This window comes from Podarcis gaigeae (genome assembly GCF_964106915.1).
Source record: "Podarcis gaigeae genome assembly, chromosome: 7".
In the NCBI taxonomy this organism is placed as follows: Eukaryota; Metazoa; Chordata; class Lepidosauria; order Squamata; family Lacertidae; genus Podarcis; species Podarcis gaigeae.
Window position 1 is genome coordinate 2,863,104 of NC_139683.1, and position 19,450 is coordinate 2,882,553.

The 19,450-nt window shown below is 47.0% G+C and overlaps 1 protein-coding gene across 2 annotated transcripts in view; it reads right to left on the bottom strand.

Moving 5' to 3' along the window:
* The window catches only part of ZC3H3 (zinc finger CCCH-type containing 3), a 273,959-nt gene that overhangs the window by 179,894 nt on the left and 74,615 nt on the right, over positions 1–19,450 (bottom strand). For both annotated transcript variants that reach the window (XR_014566778.1, XM_083749076.1), the window contains exon 4: positions 2,882–3,038. Coding sequence is in view for 1 of the 2 variants with exons in the window: in XM_083749076.1 (XP_083605202.1) it covers positions 2,882–3,038 (157 nt within the window). In the remaining variant the exon portion in view is untranslated. The remainder of the gene's footprint in view (positions 1–2,881; positions 3,039–19,450) is intronic.

Sequence of the window (19,450 nt, forward strand, 5' to 3'; positions counted from 1 at the left end):
GAGAGAGGGGGGGAGAGAGAGGGGAGAGAGAGAGAGAGAGAGAGGAGAGAGAGGGAGGGAGGGGAGAGAGAGAGAGAGAGGGAGGGAGGGAGGGAGAGAGAGAGAGAGAGGGAGGAGGGAGAGAGAGAGAGAGAGGGAGGGAGGGAGGGAGAGAGAGAGAGAGAGAGGGAGGGAGGGAGGGAGAGAGAGAGAGAGAGGAGGGGAGGGAGAGAGAGAGAGAGAGAGAGACGGGGAGGGAGAGAGAGAGAGAGAGGGGGAGAGAGAGAGAGAGAGAGAGAGGGAGGGAGGGAGGAGGGAGAGAGAGAGAGAATGGACACACCAAACCTTAGGGTGGATGCAAAGGAACATAGGCATCTGACTTGCACTGAGTCAGCCCATCTATCTCAGTACTGCCTACACTGACTGGCAGCAGCTCTCCAGGACTCTCTCAGCCCTTTCTGGAGATGTCAGGGTTTGAGTCTGGGCTCATGCTACACAATGCCCACGTGAAGAACGGCTTCCACCCCCAGGAGACTGTCCGAAAAAGGCTGGCTGCATCCCCGGTGATGGACTCCTCAGTGACGCCCGCAGGAAATTTACCCAGGGAGTAAGGACATAACAAGGATATAGAGAAGAGGTGCAGCTGGGTAAACAGAATCTGGGACAGGTACCCATGTGATGAAAGAAGCAGCTGATCCATAGATATAACATTCGGTCCCCATGATGCTGCAAATCTGCAGGGCCCTTTGGGAAGAGGTGGGGGTAAAAATAAAAAGACGGACGACAAAGGAATGACACAACTCTTAGAGCCAGATCAGCTGGAATGTGCCTGTGTGCTTTGCAAAAGGAATATCTGTTCACGCATTCTTGGGAATATCCATTAAGCCAGGGGTGTCAATCACATGGTCAGGGATCATGCCTATCCAATGCCAGGTTTACGGGCAGATGATCAGTCCGCCTAAATGCAGCGTTGCTGCAACCAACAGCACCGTCGGGCTTAAAATAAGAATAAAGTAGGGCTTTGTGACTTGGCTTTAGCCGTCCGTACGTTTCCTCCTCCAGAAGAATTCAGAGTTGCAGAGTTTACCCTCCAACGGAAAACCAGTTCTTGTTTTACAATAAGCACGAATGATCTTCACGTATACGATGTCTCAGTCTTTCCCCCTTCATAAACAGAATCTGTACTCTACATAAAGCTATTCTTAAGCGGGCTGGGTGGGATAATCAATTGTTTTAGGAAGGTAAATGCTGTACTCCAATTTTAAATTCTTGAAATAGCAATTGTTTTGATACTGTCAAGTGTTACTAAATTGCTGGTGACAGAAGTTCCCAGATAAAGCATCTGGTTCTTAATTTTTAAACTGTTTTCAAACTGTAACAAATACTGTATAATCAGCTTTTAAAAAACGGGAATATCAGCATTTTCTTTTATTTCACCAAGTAATTGAGGAAGTTTATTCTATTTGATTTTAAAATTCATTCTCTCCCCCCACCCCCTTTTCAAGCCAGCTGCCACACTCATTTGCAAAACTTTATAATATAGTTGAGCACCTTAAACTAATTGCTTGCAAATTGCAACTGGTCATCCGCTGAAGGGATCTTAACAGAGGGGGGTTTGACAGGGATGACAACCTCTACGGAGCATGGGGAGAAAGAGGCAACTTATTCAGGCTGGAAATGGAAAAGCTGGAAGGGGGAAACAGAAAAATGAATAAAAGCAAATGCTAGCAGAGGAATAATGAAATCCTATAAATTCCTCCATGCAGCCTACTCCCAAGAAACCGAGGGAGACCTACCTATGAGAACAAGCACATTGGATTGGGCTGAAAGTACGTTTTCTAACACTGGGAAGCCTCAAATATGTATAATACTTATATGCCACAAAATCTGAAGAATTCCCTAAAGCACAATAAGCTGGTTACAAAAATAAAAATCTATACATGCAACGTGATGACCAAATATTGATCAGATACTGATGTGAAGGCTGAGATGACCACCAAACCCAAATGATTCATTGATAAGGCAGGAGCATATATCAAAAGCAACAAATTTTGTTTCCATGGTTTAGGTTTTGTTACCTGCTTAGGGAAGTTCTTAATGTTTGATGCTTTATCATGTTTTTTACTATTCTGCTGGGAGTCGCCCAGAGTGTCTGGGGAAACCCAGCCAGATGGGCAGGGTGTAAATAATAAAATTATTATTACTATTATCATCATCATGGCATCCCTCCTCTAGCCCAAGCTGTCCAGAAAGAGACCAACAGAATCAGAAGTTGTTTGGCAGGTGCTGAAGAACCACACTAACGGCCCCATGGCTTTAATAATAATAATAATTTATTATTTATACCCCGCCCATCTGGCTGGGCCTCCCCAGCCACTCTGGGCGGCTTCCATAGAAACCAAAAATACAGTAAAATAGGTATCTCCTAGGTCAGGAGTCAGCAAACTTTTTCAGCAGGGGTTCGGTCCACTGTCCCTCAGAGCTTGTGGGGGGCCAGAGTATATTTTAGAGAGAGAAAATGAACAAATTCTTATGCCCCACAAAATAATAATAATAATAATAATAATAATAATAATAATAATAATTTATTTAGACGGCTATTTATTTGGGCGGCTTCCAATAAAATATTAAAATACAATAGACCGTCAACCATGAAAAGCTTCCCTAAACAGAGCTGCCTTCAGATGTCTTCTAAAAGTCTGGTAGTTGTTGTTCTCTTTGACATCTGGTGGGAGGGCTGAAAAAGTTTGCTGACCCCTGCAATAGACCATCAAACATTTCCATCACTCATAAGAACAATGTGATATGGCCTTTTTTAACTCATCAGCCGTTGTGAACAGATGCCCACTATAACATGGTACCAACGCTGGAACAATGGTCGAAGCTGTGTCAAAAATTCTACCTGGATGTCGAGAGCCTTCTGGACTTCCAGCTGTGAGCAGGGCTGCCAAAAGACACTGCAGAGGCCGAAGGAGCAGAAGTTGCCGCCTTCTTCACAATCCTGTAGCGAGTGTTCACCACTTTATTGGCTGTGGGGCTTGCAAGAAGGAAGCTGGAGCCTGGGATTTAAAGAGAGAGGAGGAAGAAATTAACGCAGGCCTGAAGAAATATGTAGAACAAGACTGGGGTCGTGGAAAAAAGGATCAACTCTTTGCTGAATTGCATAGATACGAATCCTCATCCACACATACATACAAAATGGAGCACCGTTTAATAAAACAGAGCTCATGGTTATAATATCCCTCAATAGGTTACAAATTTGACTACTTTCCCCAAGTGCAAAATGGTCAGAACTGTGAACATCGGAAGAGCATTACAGGATCAGGCAGTTCTCACGGGAGCTGAAAGCAAAAATGCTCCCATTTTCCTTCAAGTACTACAAGATAGAGCAGGAATTTAAAAACCACATTAGAAACATTAATATATATTCTCTGGTTAATCTATCTCAGATTTTAAATCTGGTAACAAACATTGTGAAAGGGTTTTGAAGAATGGACGGCCAAAGGACAAGGAGGGAACCAATTTTTCCCCTCCACCAGTGGTTTTGATCACAAAGATGCAATCGTACATACCCTGCATAAACTGAACCAATGGTTGTCTTACACTGAGTAAGATCACAGGCTTATCTAACTCAGTATAGTCTAGACTCTAGACCAGCCTTCACGGATGTCACATAGAGGAGGGAGAAAGGTTGTTTTCTGCTGCTCCAGAGAAGCGGACACGGAGCAATGGATCCAAACTACAAGAAAGAAGATTCCACCTAAACATTAGGAGGAACTTCCTGACAGTAAGAGCTGTTTGACAGTGGAATTTGCTGCCAAGGAGTGTGGTGGAGTCTCCTTCTTTGGAGGTCTTTAAGCAGAGGCTTGACAACCATATGTCAGGAGTGCTCTGATGGTGTTTCCTGCTTGGCAGGGGGTTGGACTCGATGGCCCTTGTGGTCTCTTCCAACTCTATGATTCTATGATTCTATGACCTGGTGTCCTCCAGATATTCTGGACCTCAACTCCCATCAGCCCAGCCAGCAAGGATGGGCCTTGTAAACCAAACATATCTGGAGGGCAGCGGGTTGGCAAAGGTTGGTCGAGACGCCAAGCTCTCAGGCAGAAGCCTTTTCCTAGACCTGCCATTTAAGCTATGCCAGACTTCCCGAAGCTGGTACACGCCAGCTGTTTTGCACTACAACTCCCACTAGGCTGAGGAAGACGGATATATAGGCTGAACATTCGGAAGAGCATCTTAACAGCTCAAACAATGCAGCAGGGAAGCAAGCTTCCTTTCTCTCCATGGGAGCGTTCAAAGAAAAGGTTGAACAGGTTTCTATCAGAGGGAGGCTTCAAGCGGGCACTGGACTAGAAAACCCCTGAAGTTCCCTCTGTGCGCTCACCAGGAGCAGATTGTGAAACCTACAGAACGCTGCCCCTTGTCTCTCCATCCTAACCCGCCCTCTATAATCAAGCCTTCAGCAACCTCCAAGGGCTGCTTCTCATCTAAGTCCTTTGTTGCCTGAACTTGAAAAGATTAGCAGAAAGATGTACCTGCTTCTCTGGAGCTCCAGGCACAGACCTCAGTGGCGTTTTGCCAGCAACTGCTGCCTTCCGCCAAACCAAGAACAACACAGTCAACTTCTGCCAAAGGGAAGCACCCAAACCCAGCTTCATCACACCTACAATGACAACACACCCGCTCAGCAGCACCTCTCACATCGAAGCCCCGTGTCTTTTGATCCTCAAGTGCCACCATATCCCTGAGCTACACTTCTCACTACGAATTCCCACATAGCCCCTTGCCCTACCTCTCTGCCCCCCAATCAGATGAACAGCTTTTGTTCTTCCCTTGTAGCATGTGGCTTGGCTCACTTGTTTGAGTCATCTAGAGCAACCGGCTCTGTCCTGCAGGCATTTGACTCTGTGGCCAGCCTCCTCCCCTGGTCTCTGGAGTGCAGCACATCCAATTGTGTGGGCTCGCCTGTGATTGTGTGGGCCTTCTCCTGTATTGGGGAGCAGGGAATGATGACCTTCTGGCCTCCTCCAAGGATTCCACACTTATAAGACATTGGGGAGCAGTGGGTGCCTAGGCTGCCTGCCTTGAATATTACAAAGGATTCCTATTTGTGCCGTTGAGTGTCTTTGGACACATTTTGCAGTCATTTAGAAAGAACACCTTTATCCGCGACATCTACACTCCCAAACAGATTTATGTATTTAATCATTTCTACTTTCACAATATTTTGCAATGTGATATACACACCATTTTTTCTGCTGAATGCCCCATGCAATTAACAGCTATATGTTTGATTCTGTTTCTTCCCCTTCTTGATAGCCAGCAATTTTTTTCCACAGCTTTAAGGAATGCATCTAATTGCCTGACTTTTATAACATACAGCTATAACTGCCCAGATAATTAAAGCTGACACTACATGCTGAGACGAAGTCTGCTGGTTTTATAACTGATTTGAAGAGATGACTCTTCCCCCACCCCCCTCCTTTGGGAATCCTCTAATTAAAATTATTGCAAGGTGGAAAGTGGAAAAAAGGAGGCCCATATATATCTTTATCTTTTTTTTCTGAATGTCTTCTGCCTGCCTTGGGAAATGCAACCTTAATATTCCCTACTAGCTAAGTTAGACAACTTCTAAAAGGCAATCTATCAGGAGCAGCACCAAATGAAAGTCCACAGGCGATTGCTATGGGGTGGTCCCCTTCTCTAGAGAAGGAGCCAAAATTTTGCCCAGAGGCAGGTAGCAGACACCATGAGCTTGGTAACACACATTTTCAGGCCTAGTTAAGTAGAACTGTTGTTTAGTCGTTTAGTCGTGTCCGACTCTTCGTGACCCCCTGGACCAGAGCAGGCCAGGCCCTCCTGTCTTCTACTGCCTCTCACTGTTTGGTCAAACTCATGCTGGCTGCTTCGAGAACACTGTCCCACCATCTCGTCCTCTGTGGTCCCCTTCTCCTTGTGCCCTCCATCTTTCCCAACATCAGGGTCTTTTCCAGGGAGTCTTCTCTTCTCATGAGGTGGCCAAAGTCTTGGAGCCTCAGCTTCAGGATCTGTCCTTCCAGTGAGCACTCAGGGCTGATTTCCCTAAGAATGGAGAGGTTGGATCTTCTTGCAGTCCATGGGACTCTCAAGAGTAGAATTAGCTAAGAAGAATTAGCTCCTCTCAAACCAGGAGGAATCATCCTTTCTGCATTACCACCAAACTAGGTTCTCTAACAACTCAGCAGGATGACTTGTCTGCTTCACAAACCTTCACTGCTAGGAAGCATCCTTATACCATTGGTCCATCTTGCTCAGTGTTGTCAACACTGACTGGAAACAATGGCTCTCTGGGTCTTCACACAAGGGGTCTTTTTTCAAAGCCCTACCTGAGAGACGCAGGGATGGAACCCAGGACCTTCCTGCACGCAAAGCGGATGCTCCCCCCCCCCCCGAGCAATGGTGGTGGCCCTTTGCCAATGAGTTGTGTGAATCAAGTCACACAAGGCAAGTCACACCCAGAGCAGCAAAGCCATCTCCTGGACAGAAAAGAAGCAAAGAGAGGCACAGTAGAACCTCCGTGTTCAGATGCAGTGCACCTCTTTCTGACAGATGCCGTGGACAAGCAAAAGAAGACTACTGAAGTATCTGACTGGTCTCTGCTGGAGACAAACTGCTGGATTAGAGGGGTCTTCGGTCTGAAACTACAAGGCAACTCTTACGTTGTGATCAAGAATGGACTGACAGAGGAAGAGTGAAGGCAGAAAGCAAATCTAGGCTATTTTTGCTTCTAAAAGTAAAGGTAAGGGGACCCCTGACCATTAGGTCCAGTCCATATGTCAGGAGTGCTCTGATGGTGTTTCCTGCTTGGCAGGGGGTTGGACTCGATGGCCCTTGTAGTCTCTTCCAACTCTATGATTCTATGATTCTATGATTCTGGGGTTGCGGCGCTCATCTCGCTTTGTTGGCCGAGGGAGCCAGCGTACAGCTTCTGGGTCATGTGGCCAGCATGACTAAGCCACTTCTGGCAAACCAGGGCAGCAGATGGAAACACCGTTTACCTTCCCGCCGGAGCGGTACCTATTTATCTACTTGCACTTTGACGTGCTTCCGAACCGCTAGGTTGGCAGGAGCAGGGACCGAACAACAGGAGCTCACCCCATCGCAGGGATTCAAACCACCAACCTTCTGATCAGCAAGTCCTAGGCTCTGTGGTTTAACCCACAGCGCCACCTGTGTCCCATTTTTGCTTCTAGAGTAGGTCTAAAACAGCTTGGAGGATAAAGGTGGGTCTTGGGCATGGAAAGTTGGAAGGCGACTGCCGTAGACAGAGATGGTCTGCTGGAGCTTTGCTCAAAGCTGCCATCCAGGAGTTTCACAGTGCTCTCCAAAAAGTTCATCCCATTCACACCCAGTGAAAAGACCCAAGTCCTACTTAGCTCTGCCACTTCCTTCCCAGTGCTGGCAAGTCATTGCTGCTTCTCTCCTCCAGCCTTGTGACAAAGTCAAATGAGACCCTGTGAAATCAATGGACATGAAGAACTTAAGTCTATTGGCTTCATTGGGACTACATGGAGCATGACTTGGTTGAGATACTGCCTACTGCTTTCCGGGGCAAAATTCTACCATGATACTTCAGTGTAGCGACAAAAGTCTACTAATAGCTGCATTTGCGGCATGTTTGCATATCGCCTTGAGAAATATGTAGAAGGCAATAATAAATTAATAAGTAACAGCTACTTGGCTCCCGAGAAAAGAGAATACATTATCAAATGGAGGCTAGCAAACTTGAGCTCTAGCAAAAATGTGAACAAAAGTTGGCTCTGAAAGCATTGCATTTTTGCGAGGGGGGGTGGGGCGTGTTTTTGTTTGTTATTGTGGTCTGTATTTTTGTGTTTTTATATTGTAAACTGCCCTGTGATCTTTGGATGAAAGGCAGTATAGAAATGTAATAAGTAATAATAATAAATGGACAACAACATTGCAATAGTACACACACACACCAGTCTGCATGGATTGGATAATTCCACATTGCAAACCACTTAAGAGATTTTCGTACACTCAAGCAATGTGTTTGTTGCAATTGTGTGTGTGTGCACCTCCCTAAATAAATAAATAAAATAGAATTTTTGGACTGACTCCCATCGACAAAGCTCCATGCTATGCCAGCATATCCGCTTTCCAGGGTTCCTCACAAGAAGACCTATAGCTATAATTTTACTAAGCCATTGCCAGTAAGGACTAATAAAAGAAGAGTTGCTATAAAGTATATTAAAAGACAAAAAAGGGTACATTAAGGTAATGTTAAGTCTCATAATTCCCACAAAAGGCAGGAAGTTAAAGCTGTAAGTCTGGGCTTAAAAGACCTTCTGTTGCCTTGTAATAAAACACACACTAGCTGAGGGAAAAGGTATATTAATCAACCTTCTGCAATATCTGTCCCCTGTTAATTAAGGATTGTTTGCAAGTGCTTCTGCTCTAACCTACTGCAAGAATGAAAACCAGCTCCCAGAGTAACCTCGTCTGGCAAGAGAGAGTAAACCTGCCCACTCCCGAAGAAAGCAGTGACTTTTTATTTTATTTTGCCACTCCATCCCTCGGGCTCATGGTAGCTTAAAATCCAAAAGCATCACATAACGTGATGATGTGAAGCAAACATGAAGCTGAATCTTGACAGGAGGATGGGCAAGTGCTGCTGATTGGCAGGCCATGCTATTAACTGGGAGGATGTTTTTGAACTCCCATGTGGTCCAGTCCCTTCCCTTGCTCTGCAGGCCCACAGTCAGAGTGCGGAGAGGGATGCATCTCTTGTGAAGATCCGGACACAAAAATTGACGTTTTGGAGCGATTTGTAAGGGAAATTGCCAAAAACGAGACTCCAACAACTTCCGCCTGGACAATGTTTCCGACATCCAAATCCTGGCTATCTCTGGGAAATTCCGGACGTATTGCAACCCTCGCATTGTGCTCCGTGAAGGCAACCCCTTAAAACCACTGAGAAGCGAAACAGCTTCTCTATAGCTGTTACGGCTTCTCCTAACAGAAGCAGGTTGCAATACCCCACTCTAGAACTGCCCTGCCTTCTTTTCTCCTGTGCACCATTCAAAGTACAGTTGTACCTCGGGTTACATACGCTTCAGGTTACAGTGGTACCCCGCAAGACAAATGCCTCGCAAGACGGAAAACTCACTAGACGAAAGAGTTTTCCGTTTTGGAGGTGCTTTGTGAAACGAATTTCCTATGGGCTTGCTTCGCAAGATGAAAATGTCTTGCGAGTTCCCGCGGGTTTTTTTCCCTTCCCCCCCCCCTTTTTCTAAGCCGCTAAGCCGCTTATCCGCTAAGCTGATAAGCCGCTAAAAGCCGCTAAAAGCCACTAAACCGCTAATAGCGCTAATCCGCTAAGCCGTCAATGGGCTTGCTTCGCAAGACAAAAAAACCGCTAGACGAAGAGACTTGCGGAACGGATTCTTTTCATCTTGCGAGGCACCACTGTAGTCACTTTAAAATGTGAAGGTTCATTATTGTTTCACAAGTTGTGAGAGCCCTCTTGCCTGCTGTGGACCTGCCTTGGGGCCGCAGGAACTTAATAAATACAGTGGTACCTCGGGTTACATACGCTTCAGGTTACAGGCGCTTCAGGTTACAGACTCCGCTAACCCAGAAATAGTACCTCAGGTTAAGAACTTTGCTTCAGGATGAGAACAGAAATTGTGCTCTGGCGGCGCGGTGGCAGCGGGAGGCCCCATTAGCTAAAGTGGTGCTTCAGGTTAAGAACAGTTGCAGGTTCAGAACGGACCTCCAGAACGAATTAAGTACTTAACCCGAGGTACCACTGTATGGGGCATGATCTTAACAGGTTCTAGACTTGAGACACAGCCTCCTCCAAGATGTCCAGCTGCAATTTCAGTGGTAAGCAAAGGAACCCTTCTAGTTTTATCATCACACCACGAAGGAGAGCTGTCCTCCAGATCTGAAATTCCCTCCCTTTGGAGATTCACCAAAGTCTCAGCCTGAGCATCCTTTGAACATGTTGAGGATCTTTTTAGCTTTGCAGTACTTTCAGAATCAAGCTGGTTATACAGTCTGGTTTTTTGATGGCTGCAATTGAAAGTGGCAGTGTGGGCTGCAAAAGAGCAAACTCATTGCTAGATTAAAGGTAAAAGTAAAGGACCCCTGGGTGGTTAAGTCCAGTCGAAGGTGCAGCGCACATCTCGCTTTTCAGGCCCAGGGAGCCGACGTTTGACCGCAGGCAGGTTTTCCGGGTCATGTGGCCAGCATGACTAAACCACTTCTGGCACAACAGGACACTGTGATGAGTGCCAGAGTGCAATGAAGCACCATTTACCTTCCCGCTGCAGTGGTACCTATTTATCTACTTGCACTGGTATGCTTTTGGACTGCTAGGTTGGCAGAAGCTGGGACAGAGCAACAGGAGCTCACCACCATTGAGCAGATTCGAACCACCAACCTTCCAATCAGCAAGCCCAAGAGCTCAGTGGTTTAGACCACAGTGCTACGCACATCCCCAAAAACTCATTACTAGAGTGACATCAGCTGCAGACCTGCGGGATTCCCAGAGCTCAATCAGTAAAGTAAATTATTTCAGCAGAATAATAACAAAAATATGTTATTAGTTATCTTGAACCTCCAGTTAGATGTCTAGGAAAAGAAAAGCACAGAGGGAAAGCCAAAAAACTGAGCCAAGAACTTAGACCAGGTCTTGCCAACTTGGTGCCCTCCAGCTGTTTTGGACAGCCAAATGGCTAGAGGGCACCACGTTGTCAAAGGCTGGCTCACAGCAATGCCAGGAATGCTACCAGTGCTGTGCGCCTCTCTGAACAGTGACCAGGTCTCGTTCCTACTTCCCCATCCTTATTTGCTTTGAGAAATTCCCTGGCACTAGCTCACTTCACAAAACACACCAGTCACATTCCTCCTGTCAGTCTCCAGGGCATCCCTTCTACAGATCAGTTTCCAATTTAGCTGTCACTCACCAAGCAGCCCATTTTGCTAAAGAACTTCATTCCAGCACTCACAAAAGCATCAGGGCAGCCTTCCTCCAGCCCCCTTCTCTGCCATCTAGTATTTCGGCAAATCCTGTGCAAAGGGCTTAATTTAGCAACATTTCAGCTGCAGCTCAACGAGCCCATCATTTTATTCTTCCTGGGGAAAACCTTCAAAGGAAACCCTTCTCTCAGTGCTCCTTGCAACATGTCTGCAAGACATGTTAGATTTATTTAATTTATAATGTGCACCACACTTTTGTGGAAAGCAAACTGAAGTGACCTATTGTACTCTCTCTCTCTCTCCATATATATATATATATATATATACACACACACACATATATAATATTTTAAACTCATTGTAACACATCACACCAATAAAACAAACAGTAAAAAGTAACACGAAACGGCAGCAACCGAGATACCACAAAATATACTGACGTTGAAGACAGAGAGTGGACAACAAGAGAAATGTGATAAAATGATAGAATGTCCACACATAAAATCCACCAAGCATGTCCAATCCGTGATTAGATACACATAAAGTAGTTATTTGCAACGAAGCAAATGGGCCAACAGTCATCTGCACAAGACTGGGAGAGCACAGGTGAGTCCTCAATTTCAGCCCCACATCCCAGGCTCTCCTATACTAAAGTTCTCTTGATCGATCTTCTTTGGAAAGCCTACAGAGCAGACAAGCCCATTGCCCTGCTAGGCAGCTAACTGTGGGGGGACAACGAAGTCTCCTTCCTTGGAGATTAGAAGCCAGGAAGACACTCACCTGCTCACCGTGTAGAGGATGGGGAAGGGGAGCAGCTCCCCCCACAAGCACACAAATCTCCACACTACCAGTGACCCCAAAGAGCCATTGGATCTGGGCATACTTGCCCCAGGACTGAAGGTTTGCACACACAGGATGCCAGAGTTTGGGGCATGATGTTAGGCCATTCCTCATCTCCCAAGGGCCAACCAGGTACAACCTTGAAACCCACTGCCAAAGTGTTCAGCTAGTTGCGCACAAGGCTACTTGGGAAGAGAAGGGGTGGCATGAAAGCGCCCTGGCTTAGAGGCAGGCAAGCTCAAAGTCTGAGCTGCTTCACGGTTGAAGCAACATGTCTTCCCCAAGTTCCAGTCTCCTTGACCCGGGGAAGCAGGTAGCCAGGGCAGTTTTTTCAGAACTCTCCTTGCGTAAGAAGCGTGTGGATGGATCAGGCCAACCACCATCTAGTTCAGCACCCTGATTCCTATAGTGGCCTACCAGATACAGAGGAGAAGCCCATGGCAAGTCACAAAGGCAAGATGCTGGTCATTCATAGATCTCTCCTCTGCCACTTCCAGGAATTTGTCTAATCTCCCTTTTAATGCCGCCTGTGCTACTCGCTGTCGCAACGTCTTATGTTAGTGAGTTTCATGTGTTAATGATTATACATTATGTGAAAAAGTGCTTGTTTTTATCCACCCTGAGCCTAACGTCCATCAATTTCAGAAGGTAACCCCAGTATCAAGGGTTGTGATATCATTTCTCTCTCTCTCATATTTTGCCCCCTTCAGTCATCTTTCCCCCTCTAAGCTAAACACCAGGCCCTTAGCAGCTGATGGGAATCCCAACCTGAGTACACTTCAGAAGACTCACATGGTCAACTTCAGAAGGTACCTGCAGGCTGATAATTGAGTGAAGTGAGACAGACAGACAGACAGACAGACAGACGATGATAGATAGATAGATAGATAGATAGATAGATAGATAGATAGATGATAGATGATAGATAGAGTTTACCAGATGTCCCCTTTTCCCAGGGACAGTCCCCAGATTTACAAATCAGTTCCCTGACAAAATCCATCTATTTAGTAGGAAGTTGAAAAGTGTCCCTGGATTCATTGAAAAAAATCTGGTAACCTTAAGATAGATAGATATCCCTATTTTTAACATGGTGTCATCAGCCAATTTATTCACCCTGAGCCTCTGGGACATGTTGGGGTAAGAGGACCATGAGCAACATCAGAAGGAATCACGTTCTTCAGGGATGCTTTATGACCATTACCCAATGGGTAATGGTGAAAAACAGCGGGGGACCCTCTTCTAGCAATGCCTCTCTCTCCTTCCCTGCCCAACACTCCAAGCAGCTCCCCTTTTGCACCTCTCCAAGTGGCCATGAGCTCTCACTCTCTCCGGACCTCGGAAAAATTACTGGTTTGAGGCACCACTGAGCATCTTTTCTGGCTCCCTCCACCCATTTCCCCAGCCCTTCAGCTTCTGGCCTTTGAACAAGCGCTGCAAGTTGCTGCTAATCCATCAGAAACCCAATCAAACACTTCCTCACTCCGTACACCCCTGGGCAGATGTGGAAGCTCCAACCCAGACAGACATAAGCAGAGATCCCACATGATTGAGGTCTTTCAGCCTCCCCTCCTGAAAACAGGCAGGCGAGTGCCTGGTGAAAACTCTATTTGCCAGCGGTAATTGGATGTTGCATTCATCCTGGAGCTCCTCCTCTGACAGAGTCCGGGCATGAGCCCTCAGCATTAACTGCCTTCTGAAAGGGGCTCTCCGAAGCATCTCAGTTTTCTATTATTACTTGCTAGCTGAGGGGTTTTGTGTAGATAATCATGTTATTTAGATAGGATGTTGGTTTAATTCCCTTCATTACAGGCTCCCAGGGTTGTAATTTTTTTTCTCCGCATGATGTATTCCCCGTGGCACATTTCACTCAAATCAAACACTTTACGCTTTTATTACAAACAATGCCCCGGCGTCCCGCGTTATCAGCCCGGCACACACATGCACGCTCCTTGCAGAGATCCGGAGGTCAGTTCTAATGACTAATCGATCTCATTAGCTTTCCTAATTAAAAACTTTACTACCGCAATGGAAGACAAACTACAAAGAAACTGCTTGCATCATATTTGAATGGGATATGAGCACCATTTATCAGCCCACAGCTCGCGGCCTGCACACACCCAGAGTCCCCGGCGCATTGCTGAGAGGGTGCTTTCACGCCCAGACATGCTTCCTCCCTTGAACAATTTCCTGCCAACCTTGCCGAAGGAGGAGAGGGGGAGGCGGGGAGGCCAGTGGGGAAGGATCGGAGACCTTCCCGTATACTTTCCACGAGGGGTTTCAGCAGGCGAGCTCATCGTATCAGCATGCAAACGCAGGTGATGTTTACGCAGAAGCAAAGAGCACAGGACTCTATCGCAGTGGGTCTCAGAATTAATGAGCAACCTTTTCCACCCATCCCCAAGCAAGGGAACCAGAAGCTGCTGCCAACCCTTGACTTGCCGGTCACGGATGGGTATCTGTTCTGCCCCTGCTCCATTGTGGGCATCAGCTGCTTCCGTGGCACTCCTGCTCTCGTCTCCCGTGGCGTGTCCTCAACAAGCACCTTTGTGCGGAGCAAAACCAAACGGCTAGCCCACGCTTCAAAGCAGCCGGCACAGGGTGCACCAAAACAAGACAATAATAACAGGAACAGAACCCTCTCCATGCTTCATTTCAAAAAAGTATATCGGAAGGAGCGTCTCCACCCTCATCGTTCTGCCCGGATGCTGAGGTCCAGCGCTGAGGGCCTTCTGGCGGTTCCCTTACTGCAAGAAGCCAAGTTACAGGGAACCAGGCAGAGGGCCTTCTCGGTAGTGGCACCCGCCCTGTGGAACGCCCTCCCACCAGATGTCAAAGAGAACAACAACTACCAGACTTTTAGACGACATCTGAAGGCAGCCCTCTTTAGGGAAGCTTTTAATAATAATAATAATAATAATAATAAATTTTATTTATATCCCGCCCTCCCCAGCCGAAGCCGGGCTCAGGGCGGCTAACAATAATCAAATAATCAAACAATCAAATAATCACACATTCTAAAAATATTTCATTATAAAAATTAATTAAAATCAAATTAATGGCAACCGATTAAGCAAGATTCTGTGCAGGTTGCCAGAGGAGGGAGTCAGGCTGCGCCCTGACCAAAGGCCTGGTGGAACAACTCTGTCTTGCAGGCCCTGTGGAAGGATGTCAGGTCCCGCAGGGCCCTAGTCTCTTGTGACAGAGCGTTCCACCAGATTGGAGCCGCAGCCGAGAAGGCCCTGGCTCTAGTTTAGGCCAGCCTAACCTCTCTGAGGCCTGGGACCTTGAGGATGTTATTATTTGCAGACCGTAGGTTTTTCTGTGGGGCATACCAGGAGAGGCGGTCCCGTAGGTACGAGGGTCCTAGGCCGTATAGGGCTTTAAAGGTTAAAACCAGCACCTTAAACCTGATCCTGTACTCCACCAGGAGCCAGTGCAGCTGGTATAGTACCGAATGAATGTGATCTCGCAGCGAAGAGACCCATAAGGAGTCTCGCCGCGGCATTCTGCACCCGCTGGAGTTTCTGGGTCAGTCTCAAGGGCAGCCCCACGTAGAGCAAGTTACAATAATCCAGTCTGGAGGTGACCGTCGCGTGGATCACAGTGGCTAGGTCAGGGCAAGAGAGAGATAAGGGGCCAACTGCTTAGCTTGGCGGAGATGAAAAAATGCCGCCTTTGTTATAGCTGTAATCTGCGCCTCCATAGAGAGGGAGGTATCGAAGATTACACCCAAACTCTTAACGGACGGTGCTGGCACTAATTGCACCCCTGCAAGAGATGGGAGTTGCCCCCTCTCTTTGATGTTTGATGCATTACTGTATTTTAATACAGTGGTACCTCAGGTTACATATGCTTCAGGTTACAGACTCCGCTAACCCAGAAATAGTACCTCGGGTTAAGAACTTTGCTTCAGGATGAGAACAGAAATCACACAGCAGCGGCACGGCAGCAGCGGGAGGCCCCATTAGCTAAAGCGGTGCTTCAGGTTAAGAACAGTTTCAGGTTAAGAACGGACCTCGGGAACGAATTAAGTACTTAACCCAAGGTACCACTGTATTGTGTTGGAAGCCACCCAGAGTGGCTGGAGAAACCCAGCCAGATGGACGGGGCATATATAAATAGACACAGAGAGAGAGAGTTTGAGACCAGTACCAAGACTGAAGTTCACCTGGAAGTCACTAATCCCAGAAAAGGTGGGGACTGGTAGCAAGGGAGAACTCTGAACATCAAGCAAGTTCCTTGGTCCATCAGGTTTAGTAATGTCTTCTCTGACTAGAAAAAACACACTCTCCAAGGCCCTGAGGCAAAAGCTGCTTCTCCATCACAGATATCCTTCTAGCTGGAGATGCACAGGACTGCTGGATCCTTCCCACTTTGCAACCCCCAGACCTAAGCCCCTAACACTGGAAAGAAGTCAACACAGTTGGGGGGAGAGGTCCCAATTCAAAGCAAGCCCAATTGCTGTGTTCTAAAAGGGTGTCCCTTTTCAGAACAGTTATTGCTGTTCCCAAGAACAATAGCTGAGTCAAGCAAGCTCCAGAATCACCTACATTCCTCATTTGGAGTTGGCTCCCCTGGGATGTTCAACATCACAGCCAGATATTCCGATGATAATTAAACCAGATTTAATGCTGAACCAGCAAACGGACTGCAACAAAAGCTATTCCAGCATGGGAGTCCTGAAGGGCAATGATCAAGAAGAGGAAGTATTCATTTTTAAATGATTCACCCAATATGTATTATATTGAGATGCCCTCCCTTGTATAGAAGATTTTCGTGATGCACCCAGAGTGCTTCCGTCTTGGGTACTCATTGTTGCCACCATTTCAGGTGAGCCAAGAAGGGATGCAAGGCTATCCACACAGCTTCCTTTTCAAGTTTCCCATCTTCTTTAATCCTCCATTGGGGTAAATGTTCCGGCGCTCCCTTGTGAGATGGCTGCTTCAGGAAGGCATTGCACAGTCCACCAGACCGCATCATTAGGCTGTTTTCCAGCTTCCGTTCTCTTCGGCTTCATTCCCCCCCATGCTGCCATACCTCATTATCTCCACAGCCGCAGAGGAGCTATCCTGACACGCAGCAGGTATGGCAGAATGGGGAGCTCCACGCGCTGAGCTCATCTCCTCTCCGTGGGCTCCCATCTCAATGACAAGCTCATTTCTTCGGAGGTCCAACAGTGGTGGCAGCACATAACCAGCATCTCAAGGTTCAAGCCATACCACTGACCACAGCTGGAATGAATTAGCTAGCCGTCCTGAGCCCCTATTGTGAATTCAACTTCTCCAGGGGCGGAGGAAGTTTTGGGGAAGGAAGGCAAAAAGTTGACAGCAGAACCAAGCCACAGAGAGAAATGAAACAGCACCTTTGACTCTTTTTCTCAGGATAAGCTTATGCTATCAATACATAAGGGATGCGGATGGCGCTGTGGGTTAAACCACAGAGCTTAGGACTTGCCGACCAGGAGGTCGGCAGTTCAAATCCCCGCAACGGGGTGAGCTCCCGTTGCTCAGTCCCTGCTCCTGCCAACCTAGCAGTTCAAAAGCACGTCAAAGTGCAAGTAGATAAATAGATACCACTCTGGCGGGAAGGTAAACGGCGTTTCCGTGCGTTGCTCTGGTTCTCCAGAAGCGGCTTAGGCATGCTGGCCACATGACCCGGAAACTGTACGCCGGCTCCCTCGGCCAATAAAGCGAGATGAGTGCCGCAACCCCAGAGTCGTCTGTGATTGTACCTAATGGTCAGGGGTCCCTTTGTTGTTGTTTAGTCATTTAGTCGCGTCCGACTCTTTGTGACCCCCTGGACCAGAGCACGCCAGGCCCTCCTGTCTTCCACTGCCTCCCACAGTTTGGTCAAACTCATGCTGGTAGCTTCGAGAACACTGTCCCACCATCTTGTCCTCTGCCGTCCCCTTCTCCTTGTGCCCTCAATCTTTACCAACATCAGGGTCTTTTCCAGGGAGTCTTCTCTTCTCATGAGGTGGCCAAAGTCCCGAATGTGAGTTTATATGTGCATGATGGGAACAAAGCTCAGTGCCAGAGCACATCCTCTCCATGCTAAAGACCAAAGACTTAGCTTAGACTTTCCAGTCCTGGCTTAGACTTTCCAGTTAGGATGGTGGGCTTGAAATTATGTCCCCCACCTAGGACCTTGGAGAATTGCTACCAGTCAGAATCAAGAGGAGCCCTGCAGCTGGATCAGACCAAAGGCCACCTAGCATAGCATCCTGTCCTCACAGTGGCCCATCAGGTGCCCATCAGAAACCAGCAGGCAGGATCTGACCTCAACAGACATCCCCCCCACTTGTGCTCTCCGGGAACTGGCATCCGAAGGCACGCCACCTCCAACATTGGAGGCATGCTTAATAGGACTGTTAAGGAGTATTAATGCTGCTGCTTCTTCACAAATCTCAAAGGATCAAAACGCTTATCAGAAATGTAATGTTTGCTCCTACGAATTTAGTCACTAGGGATGTGAAGCAGAATATTTTTCCCATCCTTAGTTTAGGGGGGCCTCACATATTAATCTTTCCTCTCTTCTTCTGGGCCTTACTGTGAAAGGTTATTGAAATAAAGCTGCACAGCAATTCAATTCAATTCAAAATACTAGTTCAACATGTGCTATGACTATCCCACCAGATAACAGGGTTTTTATTTTATTTTTAAGGACAGGAGAGCCTCCCTTTTTACATGGACCTATTTTCCTCTTCCCCCGGCTCCCATGCTAAGGGTAGGACTGAATTGCCCAGCTGAATCGTTACAACTGGGAGAGGGAAATTTAATCACTGTATGCTGCAAGCCGGAGACCTGCTAAATATTAAAAAGCCTGCTGGCAGACCACAGTTTGAACAGTCCCCTCCCTCCCTACTCTCAACAGGCACTTCGCCCCACAGGCTTGGAGGCCTTCGGAATTTGCAGTCTTGTTTTAAAAAAAAAAAAATCATCTCTCATAAGGGTTCTCAACCCATTTCCCCAGATACGCAACAAATTGAATAAGAGACTACATTGCACGGTGGATAACACAGTGGAAAATTGTTATTTATACCAATTTTTGCATAAAATGAGGCACCCTGGAGAGAGGGATTGAGGGCGTTGCCAATTCTTCGGCTTGCAAACACAAGGTTACGCCAGGCATGGCTGCTGAACTGTAATCCTGGGAGAAATGTAGGAGGAAGCAGAGGTGTGCCGGGCATACCAAAGGTGGCAGAGAGTTACATCTCACTCAGTGAGTAAGACGGAGAAGCGGCCAAGTTTGCTGAGTGGTTAAAACCAAAAAAAGGGATTGTGAAGAGCTCCAAAAGGAGCTCTCCAAACTGAGCAAATGGACCATAAAACGGCAAATGGAGTTCAATGCAAACAAGTGCAAAGTGATGTCTCCCATAGGCATCTGGTTGGCCACTGAGAGAACAGGATGCTGAAGGAGATGGGCAACTGGCCTGATCCTGCAGGCTCTCCTTAGGTTCTTAAGTGTAATTAAGACTTCTGTATCAGTTCCAGTTGCCAGTTTATATTCTGTAACCAGAAGAAGGCAGTCTAATGATGCACAAAGGCTCAAGTGAAAATGAAACACAATAAAATTCCATGTTATCAAAGAAGTTTGGCGCAACACCCATTGGAGTTTCCAAACTGCAGTCCAACCAGGTACCATC